Source organism: Plutella xylostella, chromosome 2 (genome assembly GCF_932276165.1).
Source record: "Plutella xylostella chromosome 2, ilPluXylo3.1, whole genome shotgun sequence".
Lineage (NCBI taxonomy): Eukaryota > Metazoa > Arthropoda > Insecta > Lepidoptera > Plutellidae > Plutella > Plutella xylostella.
Window position 1 is genome coordinate 2,911,848 of NC_063982.1, and position 16,752 is coordinate 2,928,599.

General features: G+C 40.9%; 2 protein-coding genes across 2 annotated transcripts in view; both read right to left on the reverse strand.

Annotated features, from left to right (window-relative positions):
• Window positions 1–335: 335 nt before the first annotated feature.
• On the reverse strand, window positions 336–5,409 carry LOC105396059 (WD repeat-containing protein 7). Its single transcript, XM_048632949.1, has 8 exons — window positions 5,406–5,409; window positions 4,828–4,920; window positions 4,227–4,412; window positions 3,694–3,820; window positions 3,166–3,343; window positions 2,757–2,883; window positions 1,308–1,478; window positions 336–850 (listed from the first exon to the last, which is right to left on the reverse strand). The coding sequence occupies exons 1-8, from the start codon at window positions 5,407–5,409 to the stop codon at window positions 678–680; spliced, it is 1,059 nt and encodes a 352-aa protein (XP_048488906.1). The 3' UTR covers window positions 336–677.
• Window positions 5,410–6,389: 980 nt separating this feature from the next.
• The window catches only part of LOC125488510 (WD repeat-containing protein 7-like), a 79,657-nt gene continuing 69,294 nt past the window's right edge, over window positions 6,390–16,752 (reverse strand). The window contains exons 7-11 of the mRNA XM_048633073.1: window positions 8,984–9,144; window positions 8,505–8,650; window positions 7,849–7,995; window positions 7,199–7,335; window positions 6,390–6,505 (exon numbers count right to left, since the gene is read on the reverse strand). Of these exons, the coding sequence (XP_048489030.1) occupies window positions 6,390–6,505; window positions 7,199–7,335; window positions 7,849–7,995; window positions 8,505–8,650; window positions 8,984–9,144 (707 nt within the window). The remainder of the gene's footprint in view (window positions 6,506–7,198; window positions 7,336–7,848; window positions 7,996–8,504; window positions 8,651–8,983; window positions 9,145–16,752) is intronic.

The window sequence follows — 16,752 nt, forward strand, 5'->3', positions numbered from 1 at the left end:
ACTCCTGGAAGAAACAGAACTGGCCGTCCAAAAAGAGAAATTGATGTCTTTACTATGTGTGCCCTTCGTCAACAGATCCAGTTTTTTTATACAGTTGTAATAACGTTATCTAAATAAATATTTATTGGTTTCACTATTATAGCCTTCATATTAACACCTTCTAGCTGTTTTTTTTTGTGGATGGTAAGTTGTTTTTAAAATATATAAATAGGTAGGAAGTTAACAGGCAAAATTTCAAGTATGAAAGTCAGTTATGTTTCGCTATATAGGGTTGCTACATGAAAGATAGCAGTGCCCTCATTTAATTTCAGGACTTTATAGTTTCACTGTAACTCATTGCAGAGTTCAGTTTAGTGACGAAACTAACATAGAAAACTAAAAATCCATTTCATTATCGGATCTTCGTATTCAGACATGTAGGTACCTAACCCGCTCTAAAAATTTCGGTTGCTAATTTATTTTGACAAATATCAAATTTTACAGTTATTAAATCCAACATGGCGGCATTTAACATTTTCTCTCTGAGCCTTCAGTGTTTAAAACAAATATAAATAATATGGAATTGCAATATTATAAATAGCAAATTAAAAATGAAGCACGTGTAATTTCAAAACGGCTTTCCTTGTGACTGAAAACTAGCAATCCATCCTTCCGTCCTAAAAATCCAAGATGGCCGCCTAAACATTAAACCGCGTCTCGGAGCCGTCGGCCAGCATGAGCGTGACGGCGCGCGACGTGGTCCACACGAGGCGCGCCAGGCGGGCCGGGTTCAGCCGCGCCACGTCCGCCATGGGCGCCGTGCTGTAGCACTTCACGCACCGGGTCTGAGCTGCGCCTAGGCCGAACATGCCTGGGGGAGAATGGGGTTAAGTGAGCTAAAGAAGATGAATAAAAGCCATTTGAGCTGTGTCGTACACAGCTCAGATGACTTTTCAGATCCTGTATCACAGGGATTTGGGTTTGAGGGTGGGGTGAGTGGTTTCAAAGGTTTTAGGGAGGGGATTCCGGGGTTAAGATTAACCTAAGACACTTAAAAGCAGATGTTGATGATAGATTGTCTCGTTATTGGGCCCACTAACACAATATACAGGCGGCTGTAACCAAATGTCGACAAGAGTTGTATATTTAAAAAAAATGGCCTCCATGATAAAAACAACCAAACCGCCATAACTCTGAAACGGCTTGACCGATTTTAATGCGGGTACTTTTATTGAAAAGACAATTTAATTGCGCATTTCCCAAGCTAAGTTTCATCAAAATCGGTTCATCCATTCAAGAGTTGAGAAAAATTTGAGGTTATGTCTTACCGGCGGTAGTCTGCCAGAAGCTAAGCCTGTTATCAGCAGTAGCATAGGAGACCAGGTATCGTCCATCAGGGCTGAACGCACAGGCGGAGACCGGCCCGCTGTGCGCCGCGAGGCTCTGGCAGCGTCCGGCGCGGAGCTCGTACATGGCCAGTTGGCCCGTGTGGCTGCCCACTGTGGAGGGAAAGCACAATGGTTATAACAAGGTTATAAAGGTAAGTTCTGAAATGGCGGCACACGTAGTGTAGGACTCCCTTGGGCTAGATGGGGTGACGACTTGCGAAAGGTAGCTGGTAATGAATGGATGCGGAAAGATTTATACCGCATCTATTCTTCTTATAACAAATCATAATATGAAATGAAAACATGTCATCCATTCGTCTTGGGAAGAAAAGACAGCCACGCCCATATTTAGTTAGCAAACAATGTTATGTTAAAATCGGTACAGCCGTTTAAAAGTTATCCTCTTTCTGATTAGTCTGATAGAACTAAACAAATTATTATTAATACCACCGCCATACTATTCTATTCTGAGAGGGGGCGAAGTCCCTGTACGTGGCTCTCTCGAGTGTAACCTTTGTTCCTATCCCCAGGGGATATGTACCGCCGCCATTTTGATAGTTACCTGCAATCCGCCGTGTGGCGGGGCAGTGCGAGACCTGGTTGTAGCGGCACATGGCGGGGAACACCTCGCTCAGCCCCTTGCTCTCCAAGCGCGACTGGTCCACGCAGCGCGGGCTCATACAGCCACGAGGCAACATGGCCGACCGATACAAAATGGCGCCAATGGTTGTCACTTACAAAATGGCCGCCGTACAAATAATAAAAAGGTTCGTAACTCTGAAACGGCCGATTTTACTGCGGGATCTTTTGTTTAAAAGATAATTTAATAGCGCGTATTCCAAGATACTTTATATCAAAATTGGTACAGCCGTTCAAAAGTTATTCACCATTTTACAACCTTCGGTAGTCTGCTAGAAGCTACATAAGTGCTAAAGCCACTGATACACTAATCATTATAAACAAATGAATTTTGTTTGTTACCTGCAATCCGTCGTGTGGCGGGGCAGTGTGAGACCTAGTTATAGCGGCAGATGGCGGGGAACACCTCGCTCAGCCCCTTGCTCTTCAGGTGCGACTGGTCCACACAGCGCGGGGTCACACAGCCACCACACGACATGGCCGACCGATACAAAATGGAGCCAAAAGTGGCCACTTACAAAATGGCTGCCGTATGATAAAAAGCATCATAACTCCGAAACGGTTTAACCGATTTTACTGCGGGTTCTTTTGTTCAAAAGGTAATTTAATGGCGCTTATTCCAAGCTATTTAAAATCGAAATCGGTTTAGCCGTTCAAAAGTTATCTACGAATTTTTCGGCGGCGGCGGCGGTAGTTTTCCAGAACTGCTGAACTAATAATTACATATAAACCAATGAACATTGTTAATACCTGCAATCCGTCTAGTGGCGGGGCAGTGCGAGACCTGGTTGTAGCGGCAGATGGCGGGGAACACCTCGTTCAGCCCCTTGCTCTTCAGGTGCGACTGGTCCACGCAGTGTAGGATTATGTCCATCACCTGGAAAAGAGGTAGAATGTTTTGTGTTTTAGTATCAACTTGTTTCCGGCGCGGACTGCCCATAATCAGATAAACACACAATATTAGGTAGTAATAGGTCTGTTAATAGTCCTTCTATTTCTATTTTATATAAAAGTAACGTCGCCATGTTGAAAATATCGCCGCCATCTTTAAAAAACGACGCCATCTTGAAAATTAGCCCAGTTTTCGCAATCTGACGCCATTTTGTCAATTCTTAACCGATTCACCTCGTTCCACAACCAAAACCCTTCTCACACTTACCTCTACCAGTAATTCAGCCACTTCATTGTGCATCCTGTCAATCAGCAGCTCTATGCCCCTTAGCACCTCCGCCCTGCCCTTCTGCAGCGCGAGGTAGGCGGGCGAGGGCTGCCCCGACTGCTGGGCGGCGGCGCAACGGGCTACTTCGCGCGCCATTGTTGTTATGAAGGCTGCTGGCCTGTGGGTGAAGGGAATTTAGAGATGTTAGACAAGGGTGGAGAGACTAGAGGAACACATCAACTTTTCCTTACAGTCTATCGCACTACTTATCACTTTCTCCACAAAGCCCAAGGTTAACTGGAAGAGAATGCCTTTAGCATTAAGTTGGCATAAATTTAATTATGTGCAATAACGAATTCAATAATAATAACACAGGGTTGTTAAGAAAGTCTTGGGCAGCCAGTACCAGATTATCGTTGCTGCATTCGCATGTGTTTTTTTTGTCTTTTTGGTTAAAGATAGCTGTGTCATGTCAACCGCCTTCCCATCCACTTGGCGAACCCCTATAATCCTTCGCACGCGACTCACCTAGCAGTAGCGATGAGTGTCAGCGCGTGGCGGGCCGTGCGGCACGAGTCGGCTTGCGGCGTCAGCGGCAGACCGTAGCTCATGGACGGGAGCAGCTTGTCAGCGTCCGAACACATCTCTAGGAGACCTGGGGGAGAGTGTGGGATGTGTGTTAGAGGCTTTTGGATTGATTGTCTGGTGTTGGTAGTTGAAAATTAAGAGGGATTTCATGATTTACATTAATGGAGTTTGTGGTTGATAAATTGATTTGATAAGGAAGATTATTACAATAGCGAGAGTAGGCAGTGTTAGGTGCGCGGGAAGAACGGGCTGGATCCTACATCGCGGTATTAAAGTTTCTTCCGCGTAACATATATAGGCTGACGGCGCCTGTTGTAATCGGCTCTAAGATTGAGGGGCTTACACTAGTTTAGGAACGAAATCACTCTACTTAGAGAGGTTTAGTTGAACTGTTGCTGAAATATACGCATTGCGTCTTCAGCAGTCCTGCAGAATTGTTGTACAGATATATACAATAATTTCAGTCAACTTACCCAACAACACATGGCTAACGTCCAAATAAGGTTCCCAGACAGTGAACCCTCGTCCCAGCAGGTCCACAGCCGCTCTCCTCAGAGGGGTGTGCGCGGGGAGGCGCGGGGTGCCCGGCGCGAGCAGCAGGTGCGTTAGCGCCAGAGCCGTGAGACGGGCGAGGTTGTTTGAGGAGGATAGCGCGAAGCCTGTAGGGGGAAGGTTTGAGTTAGTGTGCTGAAGTGTTTTGTGGAAGAAGTTAGTGTAGACACCGCTTATTATTATAGCTCAGTATGTTATCCACTACTTTTAATGAGATAGGTACTTACAAAAATCTACATAGCGGAGGTCTCATGTATTTACTGTATAATGTATGTATGTAACTGCACTAATAAGGGCCTACCGCTAGCGGTAGCGGATAGCCCTGCGGTTTGAATAGGCCTAAATATATATTGCACAACAAATGTTGACCGAAATTTACTAGTACCAGCATTTACATGTCTGTTATTGTTAGCGGGGCTTATGTTGAGGTGATAGAAAATCAAGTCATAGAAAATCAAGTCTCAGTAAAGAATGAAAAAATATATGAAATTTCTATCACCTCAAATGTATTCCGTCACTAACCTTCAACAACTGAACTCTTCCTACTATCTCCCTCCTTACGCCTCTTGTTGCCAGCTGCACCTGCCAAGCAAAAACAAGCCTTATGTGCATACGCTAAGGACTACTATACTTAGCTAAAAGCTCTATAGAGCATGGTTATACTTTACTAGGGGGTTGATTAGCATTATGTCATGTCTGATGTAAACTACTTATGTACTTACTTACATAGTTGCTAATTTGATATGGAATAATACAAAATGGTGGATCTCCATGTCTTGTCTCGCTAGCCAAAGTTAGCAGAGCCTTTACTAGGTATAGACAATGGCAGCTAGGTATAGGTAACTGAAACACGCATGGGAAATAGAAATTTATTCTGAGCGATCCTGGAGAGGGTAGATTTTCTCTCAAACCTTACACACGGTGACTCCTTGACTTCCGCTAGCGTGGACGGCTGACTAGATCCTACATCGCGGTATTAAAGTTTCTTCCGCGCAACTTATATAATCTGACAGCGCCTGTATAAATCGGCTCTAAGATTGAGGGGCTTACACTAGGTTAGGGACTTAATAATGTATATTTAGCGATCCTGTATACTATACACATATAATAGATTATAAAAAGTATACATTACCTTCGCTAGTGATGTCCTGCCCAAACTCAGCTCCGATCACCCCCAACAGCACTACGGCCGTCGTTTGTTTCCTCTTGAGTTCCGCCAGCGAAGACGGCGCTCGAACGATCTCCTCTTCTTCCTCTTCGAATTCCTCGTCCTGAGGATGGGGTGAAGGAGTGTGAGAATGGTTGAGTTATGAAGATAATTATGAAGAAGGGGTAAGATATAACTCGTATATAAGAGAAACCAATTATCATCGTTGGCACGTCCAAAATTTCTTATTGTACTTCCTATGGTCGGTCGCTATTCGTTTATTGTCGAATCTTCTGGTATAAAACATTCATACGCAGATACGTCTAAGGGCTGGACCCTTCACATCAAGGCACTTCACATGTGAAACAAGCGTAAGTATACAAAGTTGTGGAATTGAAGGCGCAAATTCTAATTTTAGAGCTGTCAAATTCTGATTTACTTTGTTTAAAATAGTTTAAAACTAATTTTGTGCCTTTAGAGTTTAGATCTTTAGAACAAACCTCAATAAGTGCATAAAGTATTTTTTAGACACATAGTGGTAACTACAAAACTCACAGCCTGCGGCGTAGCGGTGACATTCTCAGCGGGCTCCTTCTGTGACTTGGTGTTGATGCTCTCTGTGTGCGTGTAGAGAGGGAGGTACTGCGCCCAGCTGTCCACCAGGGCCTTGCGCCCTTTGGGGCCCAGTCTGGAAGGTTTACATAAATAGATTATGTATGATATTTGTAGGTACATACAAACGAAACATTTACAAATATGAACCAATGCGTTCTTCGGAATTGATATTTATACCATCGGTCTTACGTTGAAGGAAAACATCGTGAGGAATTCTGCACATCTAGATTCTAGATGTGTTCCCTAAGTGGATTATACTCATTCAAAAACGGCAGTACGGCTCATGTTGATTGGTAATGTGTCGGTGGCGGTAAGGCACTCTTTACCTGCCCAATTCAGCCAGCAGTAGAGCCTGTGCAGCCTCACGCACCTCCAGACAGTGGTGCTGCCAGCGCCGCGCCAGCATCTCCACTTGCGGACGCTTGAAGCTCTTCGCACCTGGTGATGGACCAGAGGTAGAGGATATTATGTAATGAGGTGTAAACTGTGCCTTAGGCACTGCAATCTTTACAAAACATTCGAGGCGGCGTTGACAAAGAAGGGCCCCTTCCCTATGTTTTCTATATGCGAGCCCAGTTCGACGCTGACGAGACAATAACTCGACATTATAAACGAGGCATTATTCTCTAAAACGCTGAAACATCAACAAAACAATATGCAATGGAGAAGTATTGATCTCCAGACAGTGGTGCTGCCAGCGCCGCGCCAGCATCTCCACTTGCGGACGCTTGAAGCTCTTTGCACCTGATGAGGAAGAGGTAGAGGATATTATGTAATGAGGTGTAAACTGTGTGCCTTAGGCAATCCGACCAGAGGACTAGAAGCGAAAGGTTATTATGTCATCCAGGTAAAAATCACGTGTGACGCCGATGGAAAATACGTACATGATGATTTATATACGTCCAGCGTGCCTTAGGCAGTTAGTCATCATCATCAGCCTGTAATCCTCTGCTGCTGGGCATTAGGCTTCTCCCAAGTGGCGCTACTATACTCCCTTTCTCATCCAGCCTCTACTGGCTACCTGTCAAATGTCGTCGGTTTAGAGCGCCGGAGTTACTGACGTAAATATCACTGACTTAACCTTTCTTTACGGTGGCAACCCTAGTCTAGCTCTACTGTAAGCACACCAACCTCTAGCCAGAACTTTATCCGGCAACAGCACAGCGTGTAGGGTCGCCAGCAGCGCCCAGCCCTGCTTCATGTGCTGCTGCTGCGCCTGCTGACGCTCCGAGTCCTCCGCCCAGGATGCCGTGCCGTGGGTTGACGGTCTGGAGAGGGATACGGTTACTTCTTGTATCATATTATAATGATGAGAGTAAATACATTTTATAGCTTACGAAAATGAAAAATGTTACGTAAGTTACTCAATAAATGTCTTATTTTATTTATAATGTTAACGGTCAACTCTATACCTAGGTGTTACACTTAACTGTATGGGTTTGAGCACAAAAATACGATGCAAATGTTTGATATTGTTGCAGATTTTAGCGTTGCAACGACGTATGAGGCCATGATGGTAAATGGCATTAGATTTGAAATTAGCGTTTGTAAATATCGTCTACAGGACCTGATGTTGCTTACCGCTACCCTTATGCTCCCAACTGAGTACTTCCATCGTTCGCTTTTGTTTTATTTATATACTACGACCGGCGGCGCACCATACGCAGTCAGCAACTGACACTATTCTAGCGACTAGCTAATCCTTCCACCACTGTAACAAACTCTATGCTAGCTCTTGGGTTAGTCGCCGAAATCCTAAGTAGAAGAAGATCCCACAATACCTGTGCATCCTCCTCGCCAGCTCGTGATCAGGCAGGAAGGTGGCGTGGTTCATAGACATGAGCGTGTTGGCCAGAGACACGATGGACAGCAGGTGGTTGGTGGTCAGGGTGGTGCTCAGCTCCCAGTGCAGGCGGGAGGTGAACAGTCTGTGGAGGAGGAACGGTGGTTAATTATTAATAAAGTAGTTATTATAACCATTACTACACCATGTCGAGATCAGGATTTGGACTTTCTCTATAAAGTGGTAGTTACACTGCACATTTCAGGGGCAAAAGTAGGCTTGTGCAAAGATTCTTACGGTGTTCCACAAGGTAGATATTTGGTACCACTTTTATTTATAATTATAATAATGATGACCCTCACTTGGTAAGTCTGTCCTGCATAAACAGATCCTCAGTAGGGTATGCAACAGCGATCTATCTATCAATCATGGCGAGCTGATTTTCCGCATTTAGCCTCTAAGGCGGGCCATTATGCGTGAAATACCTATGGGATGACTAGCTATGCCAAGCCTAGCTGCACCCAAGCTCATGCCAGAAAGCCAGTAGACGACCTATGCAACAGCGATATCAGGATCTGGCTTTAAAAGTAGGGGTGTTCAAAAATTATTACGGTGTTCCACAAAATACATTTATGGTGAGTTGGTGACCCTCACTTGGTAAGTCTGTCCTGCATGACGAGCTCCTGCGGCAGGCCGCTGGTGTCGGGCTCAGCGGGCGGCAGCAGGTGCGCCACGTGCCGCGTCGGCAGCTGCACCGCCATGTGGCCGTGGCGGGAGACCACGCCGAAACATACGCCTGTCTGTGGGTTTACAAGACAATACACTTTATTTGAACCTAAAAAAGCTTTCGAGTGGATTTGTTGGTTGTGGTTTGAATGGGTTATTGTTTAAAGAGTTGTTTAAGTGTTGAGCTGTAGAAAGTTTCGGTGAAAGAAGTACCTAGGTGTGAGAAAAAATGGTTATGTTGTTCCGCAAGGATGCTTTGTTATTTGTTTTGAGCTATGCTATTTCCATCGTGTGCTAGCTGCACTAATTTTAGGAGCATAAAATTGGGGTGTATACTAAGATTCCTTTATAGTGTTCCACAAGGCAGAAGTCTTGGACCACTTTTATTCATAATTGTTCATAAATACCATAGGCCTGAGCAGCCCGAGCTTGGACTCGCAGACGCGGTCCAGCTCGGGGTCCAGCCCCCAGGCGTGCAGCAGCGAGATCAGGATCTGGGCGATCTCCATCGTGTGGGGGGCGTCCGACAGGGGGATGTCCTTGGGACGACGGCCTTTCGAGCCTTGCTCTGGAGAAGATGAGAGAGGTTTGTTTGTTAGTTAGGCTTTTAGAATAGAATGGAATATTTTTTTATTTAAGAAAACAAACTTAACATAGACATACACAAAAAAAAACAAATGTCAATATAGTTTGACTATGGGTTTGGACAGTTTTTGGCTCGATCGAGACGCCGTTAATATAAGTTATTAATGGTAATTATTGCTTCCGGTGATCATACCAGTCGTAATAGCATTTTATGGGGCTCGAGCATCGAGTAGATATTTGTCTGGTTGAGCAGGTAGGACGTAGGTGAATCAAGAAGAAATAATTCAATACATCGTAGGGTTATCTATGAATATTGTCATTGTCTAAATACATGTACAGTTCCCCAAAATTGATAATGCACATAGAAATCTTCGTCATTGCTCGGCAACGGTCGTATTCCCGAGCGTTAGAAAACTATTATGTATTTAGAGTGGTTAAGTGCATTTTCTTCATGAAATTTTAGTAGAATTATGTAATTGGTGCTAAAAGAGATAATTGATTTATCAGTAACGAAATTTGATTCGATAATTCATAATATTCCATAATATTAAAGTCCAGTAGGTACTTTTTAAGTGTCTTACTGAAGCTGATGTAAAGATGGATGAAAGAAGGTTTGAATAACACAAGGTTTATATTATAAGGAGAAATGGATTTCAAACACAGGTTTATATAAAAAAATTAAAATCTCAGTTCAAAAGTATTTACAGCGCTGATCATTGACAATAATATTACAATTACAAACTTGGTCTTTTGGGTGTGGCTTTATTGGCAAAGTGAAGTCTACGAGTATCAATGTGACGCATATTTTATTCTTAAATGTGCCTCATAATATGGCATCGTCAAAAATAATTAAAGTTAAAATTAAATTCACATTTGAAAAAAATAACAAGAACGATGTGTAATTGCAGCTCTTAATAATTCCACAAAAGTAATATTGATCTTGACCTTGAGACCCTTGACTGATCGGTGACAGCCACCGACCGCCCAAATTGTTTTCGATTATGTGTCACATGATATTGACTACTATTTCTTTCGAACAAGGATCAAAATGCAAGTGCTTTGTTTAAGGCACTGATTCGGGTGTTTCCGGGAATACGACGGGATGCGAAGATTTGCATGCGCATTATTAATATGGGAGAACTGTACTTAGTTATGCTGAAGGCAGAAATTCCAATGTAAATGCTGAAAAACTATAAATTTTCCTAGAAAAAATATCATTTACGGGAACGGTAACGGAACATTTAACCCCTTATTCATAGAAAAGTTACGGAACGTTTTAGCTAATGAACTGTTTTGTCTTTCTCTGACAGACATAATTTGTTCTTTGAAAGAGAGGGACAAAACAGTTAGTTAGCTTAAACGCTCTGTAACTTTTCTATGAATAAGGGGTTAAGTGGGGGTTAGACTCGAATTTTAGTTAAATAAATTTAGATTTTGACACCTCTCAAATTTGAATTTCCGCCTTCAGATCGGAATAAGGCAGATTATATGGCGGGTGTAAGTTAAAACATCTGTACGTATGTAGGTATAGTACTAGAATTAGGTTCTATGCAAATACTAATCGACGCATATTAATTATGTGCACAAATACTAATAGCAATTACATGATCATGATCAGGCTACCATTGACATTTAGACACAGGTAATTAAGCCACTTAAACTAAATACTTGTACCTAATAATCACTTGCAGTACTAAAATTAGCACGCGCGTTGTAAATAACCTTGCTCTTTATAATATACACATGGTGCGATTTTTTGTGAAATGTGTGACGAATTTTGACATTCTGATTTCAGTTTCGGTTTCGGGCTTAGATATAACATGCTGCACATGCTGGTTTCGGCTTAGTATACCCTTTTTGCTACACCCTGTATAACTTGCAAAATTAACCTTACGTCTATGCAATATGGAACACTTTAGTGCAAATTCAAAGGTGATTAAAGTAGATAGTTATCTATCATTGTAAGTAGTCCGTGTCTGTATTATATGTCTTTTACAATTTGTATAGTATAATAATGTTATTTAATTAACTAAGTATATATGTATGTTTGTATAATATGTATGTATATAATTATGTATAGTATGTATTGTTTATGGTATGTATTACAGTATTATAGGTTTATATTAGGCTATTATAAGTAGGTACATAGTTAGTTATATTATTATTTTGTTATTGTTGGTACACCGCCCTCTAAATTGTCACTTTGTTTCCGCTATATATAAGGTTGCCTGTAAGAGATCGCCCTCAGCGATAAGGCCGCCTATTGTACATTAGTTCTAGTCTATAAGTATGTTTTTTTGTATGTCTGATTTATGTGGTGTTCAATAAAGCAATATTCTATTCTATTCTATTCTATAGTTAAAAAAATAATATTTAGTTGCAACAATCAAAAAAGTAGCCTAAACTAGAACGCACAAGGATTATATTTTGCCACACACAAGTTACCAACATTAACTTATTCAAAGTGTAAGGTAATTATTTCAAAATGGCAACATTGCACTTGCCATTTTGGTAAGACTATAGACAATGACGCATAATCCCTTGACGGAAAGACGAATGTCATGTACTTAGTGTACTTAGGTATAACTTGTAATTAAATCAACGTACATTAACTGTATCTCTGTTGGTGATTTTGATATACATAAAATATAGTATTGCCATACCCGTACTCCTAATTCCATACGCGTACCCATTATAGAATAGGTATGAATTATAATATTTAATAACAATTAAAAGCTACTGGACATAGCCGAAGGGCGCATCACAACTCTGCATGTAGTCTGGCTAGAGGGCGTCCCAAGCTACGTTAAGCCTGTTCGAGTACTCCACTCCTCAATTGCTCTCCTACTGTATTGACAGCCGGAATATTATTTGCCTATTAACAATCCAACGTCTCACTAAGGCCACGGCCATACATGCGATACTAATAATTTAATAAACCATATTTTGGCGCGCAAATAGCCACTATTACTTGTATTGTATTGTTTCCGTATTATATTTGGATCATTTCTTACGTACTATTGGCTTAGTTAGTGAATTTAACTGCTGCGTAGAAGGTCCCGGGCTCGATCCCCGGCCGGGGCATATTGTTTTTTACGGACAGATATTTCCGTTCTAGAGCGTTAAATGTTTAAAGATAAAGATAAAATGCTCTTTATTGCATGCAAAAAGAAACAGTTTCACAAACATAGAAAAGAAATAGTACAATCGGCGGCCTTATTACTAAAAGTAATCTCTTCCAGACAACCACATAGATAGGAAATAGACAATAAGAATGTTTCTATGTTATTGGATATATCTCTAATTGAGGATTACAGTTGTTAGCATAAGCGTGAAGTATAGTTATTCAAACTTTTTCTCAAGTTCAATATCATAACTACAACAAAACATTCTAATATGGCCTTTGTTTGCACAAAATTGCTGTTTCCTTCGCTATGGGTAATATCTTCTCCGAAAGGCCATTATCGTACGAATTATTTTAAGCGAGGCTATGTACTGCAGGCATTTGTGGGTGCTTTTGTATCTTTTGTGGTTTAGCCATTTTAGCCAATGGACAAAATATGTTGAACACCTGGGTGGTTGTGTTTAGTTTTTATTATAAGCTGAGTTTAGTTGATGATAAACACTAGGGCTGAACTAGGTTTCACCACTGTGGTGAAAGGATTAGCCAGTCAGATCAGTGGGGTTACCACCACCGACACATTAGCAATATACAATCCATAAGCAGCGTCGATCGCCTGTCAAATATATGTCAGATCCATATAAGTTACTGTCAGATTTAACAAGCGAGCGACGCCTACGCTACTTATGGATTGTTAATTACTCGTGTTCGGTGGTGGTAGGCCCACTGGTGGAAACATATTTCTTTCACATCCTAACGCTTTTGTTGTGGGTCATTTAATGTTTCGTTTCACGATTAACGAATCCCTGCCTCTGTGGTCTAGTGGTAGAAGCTTCGCTTCATGACCCAGAGGTCCCGGGTTCGATTCCCGGGTGGGACCATCAATTTGTGTTTCTAAATTGTGGTTCTAAGTTTGGTTAGGACATAGAAGGCTGATCACCTGATGTCCGAAACAGTAAAACGATCCATGCTGTCGGATGGGCATGTAAAGCAGTCGGTCCTGCGCCTAGCTCTCTCCAGTCGTGTCGGTCAATCCGTCCCATTGGGTTATGAGAGTAATGGAACAGAGAGTGCTCCTGTGTACTGCGCACACACTTGGGCACTATTATCTACTCCTGCGTAGATGGCTGATCTCAATTGAGATTGGCCGCCGTGGTCGAAATTCGGCTAGGAGGACATTAACGAATCCCATTCACTAGCAACATACACAGTTGTGTATTTATTCATGTATCAGCGGCAAAAATTGCACAATACCGACTGTCGGGAATCACGGTTGAAACAAAGAGAGTGCAGAAATCAAGCTCCTGTAAAGTGCGACCTAACTTTTGATTTAGCTCTTAAAATAAATCACGATTTTAGGAAGTTATTCATTTTATTTCTTCATATGTTTTTCTGGGTTAACAGTGTACACTTTTAACATTATAACATAATGTAGGGGGAGACGTGTAGTCAGTTTTTTTAAACTAATAACCATATACATAATTTATGCCAGACATTTACATGGCCTTTGTACGTTTCCCATGGGAAATCTGAGTCAATAATTGCATAAAATACTCGTACATTACAATGCTGATAGAATTTCAGAATTTTTGTCCTGTAGTCTCGTCAAAACAAGCTAATTCAATATGTTTGTACATATTGAATTAGCTTGTTTTGACGATACTACGGGATTTTTGTTATTTTCTCTTTATAACTTGTGTTTTTGTAGATATAGACATTTCACCCCCACACTGTGTGAAAGGGAACCAGCTTAAGCTACACTATTGGACTCTATTCTTTTTGTTTTACACACCGTCGAGAGCATTATTGTGAGTGTTGTGACACCGGAATAGGGATGTGCCTGGACAATTATCATAATGACAGCTCTTGGAGAATACCAGGACACTGAGGAATTTGATTGGCATTGTGACTAAACAAACATAGGATGTAATGTGTGCAGAGGATCGAAGGCAGGCGTTATCTTGTGTAACTTTTGGAAAACATATCATTTCATTTTTCATAGCATTGAAATCAATTTTTACAGGCTTTATAGTAAGTAAGGCTTCTTTTATTCACTCTGTCACAGCCCTGTTTAAGAGACAGTAGGGGAATATTTCAATGGAAAACATAATCAAGTTTGGGTACTGCCTAGCTTGGGGTCGGTTGGCCGATTTTTTTACTCTATCTTCAGTATTGCTCATGAATTAGTTAAGTCCGGGCCACAGAATGAAGCTGGCGAGAATATCGAGTTAAAATATCACAGATAGACTGGACACAGAACGATAGAAACCTATGTAAATTTTATACCGGTACCACCCCTATTTTTAGAAAGAAAGAAAAAGATATAGTTTACTGCCATAAGTAGAAAAGTTTGAACAAAAACAAGTTTACTAAACATAAAAGTGGCAAAAGGACATCCTCAGCTAATGCTGCGTATTGCATGCGGCAACACACTGCGCTGGATTTTAGACTGCCCTGTCCTTAATTTTTTTTTTTTTTATGTAGCCTGCATCGTGTCCCACTGCTGGGCAACTGCTGGCCTGTCCTTAATACTAACTTAAAAACTAAAACTAGCGTCTAGAAAGGATGAGGCTTTCAGCTATAAATCAATAGCTGTAAGTAGAAACACTAAGATTAGCACATAACCACGTGTATATAGCGCAATGGAGAGACAGGCGTTTCCCTCCATTTCCTTCATGTATGTATATTGTTTACATTTGCAAGTCAAATTGTAAAGCTATAGGATATTACGACTGCCCATTACGTATTTTCTGGTGAATCTTCTTCCTGTAGTTTTTAAATACTTGCTTGTTTGCATATTTTACTAGGGCTAGCTTTTCAATGTTACAGTATCTAATATATACGGAACATACGTTATATTTGGGTATTTCCATACGTGTTTCCTAGAAGGGTAGACAATTAGGATAACTTTTACACCCACAAAGATAATCGGTTATAACTTGTAATGTGAGAATTGTGAGATATTAAACCATATTATACACAAAGCCCCATTAAACAACGGTAAATAAGCTAATAATAACTATATAGGATATTGTGCAATGCGCTAGATCTAGGCAACCTAGGGCGCGGTTCGGTCTAGTATTCTAGAACAGCCTTGGTCTGGCTATTTGCGCGTTACTTGTGTGACTAGATCCAGATTTAATATTATGCAAGAGAAGTCTAGGGTCGTGTCGGCTCTGTTCAAAATATATTTATCCAAGTACTTTTCAATATAAATTTCATTATTCTAAGAAATTATTTTTTGTCACAAAATTCCTAAAGTCGAACCTACAAAATAAGCAAGTAATTTAGTGTAAAATGTACCTTTCTGAAGAAACGATACTGGAAAAGACAATAAATTGTTATCTACACTCAATATCGACCTTTTTGCAGACCGTAGAGCCAAATACATATGTATGCCACAATAGCTCAAACAGTTCGATTCCAAGACAAATGGGTAGGATATTAATAAATAATATTTAAACGATACATACCTACAAACCATAGCTTTCATATCACGTATTACTCATCAGTGGTTCATAAAATTTAAGTGTTTGCGCTGGGGTGGCCAACACACCTCTTTTGCTGACCGTATCTGATCTTGAACTTAACCGTGTGTGATAAAAGTGTGGGTTATGTATGTATGTATGTATGTATGTATGTGGTAAAACCGGTAACCGTTGCGAGAGCAAGGTGCGGCGAATGTTGTAAGTATATAGGAAACGTATATTATGTACTGTATGAGGTTGAGGAAGTGAGTAAGTATATAGAATTTTATGTAGAGCAAGTTATCGGGTGTGCAGATAATTTAGCGTCATTTTTACTTATTTGTTACTGAGTTGAGTTTATAATGCATCTAATATGGAGATGGCTTTGATTAATTTGGGGGTGACGACAGGGGCTTCCACGAGTGAATGATACCAGACTCATATGGACTATATAAACTGTATTTTATTTATACACTAAGGTATTGTAGTATATATTGCCAGTGAACCCTGGGTGGCCGACGACTAATCTTTTCGCCACGGTGACAATTGACAAACCCTAGTCTAGGTTTTATTTAATTGACACCGACACGCTATATGAACGCTTATTTTTTAAAACGACTAAAATTCAGTTAGTCTATATGCCTATAAAAATAGGTCATAGGTACATTTTTGCTAAAGAATTTCTACAAGATATTCAAAACTTACAAGTTCATCTAAAAGCACATAAGTAGCAAGTAAGTATCATTCGATTAATAAATGAAATACAATTCCATCCAACATTAAATAATACATACTGTAAAGGTACACCAAAAATATTGGTTATCCAAATCTCATTGAAACACTATCCTAACCTCTCTGGTTACCGACAGGCCTTATTACCTTGGACATAGAGGTGAAAGTACAGAATGAGACACGTAACAGAATATCTGTACGTGGCAGGATTCTAAATGAGGGCTAGTGAAGGGCCGAGTACGAATAGCATTCGAATCGTAGGTAATATTTA

Bases quoted from the DNA above. Each gene is read 5' to 3' on its own strand.
- LOC105396059 (XM_048632949.1), bottom strand. The intron at 3,344-3,693 runs GTGAGTCGCGTG...CTTCACCCACAG, and splicing joins ACACTCATCGCTACTGCTAG to GCCAGCAGCCTTCATAACAA. The intron at 851-1,307 runs GTAAGACATAAC...ATTCTCCCCCAG, and splicing joins CTTCTGGCAGACTACCGCCG to GCATGTTCGGCCTAGGCGCA.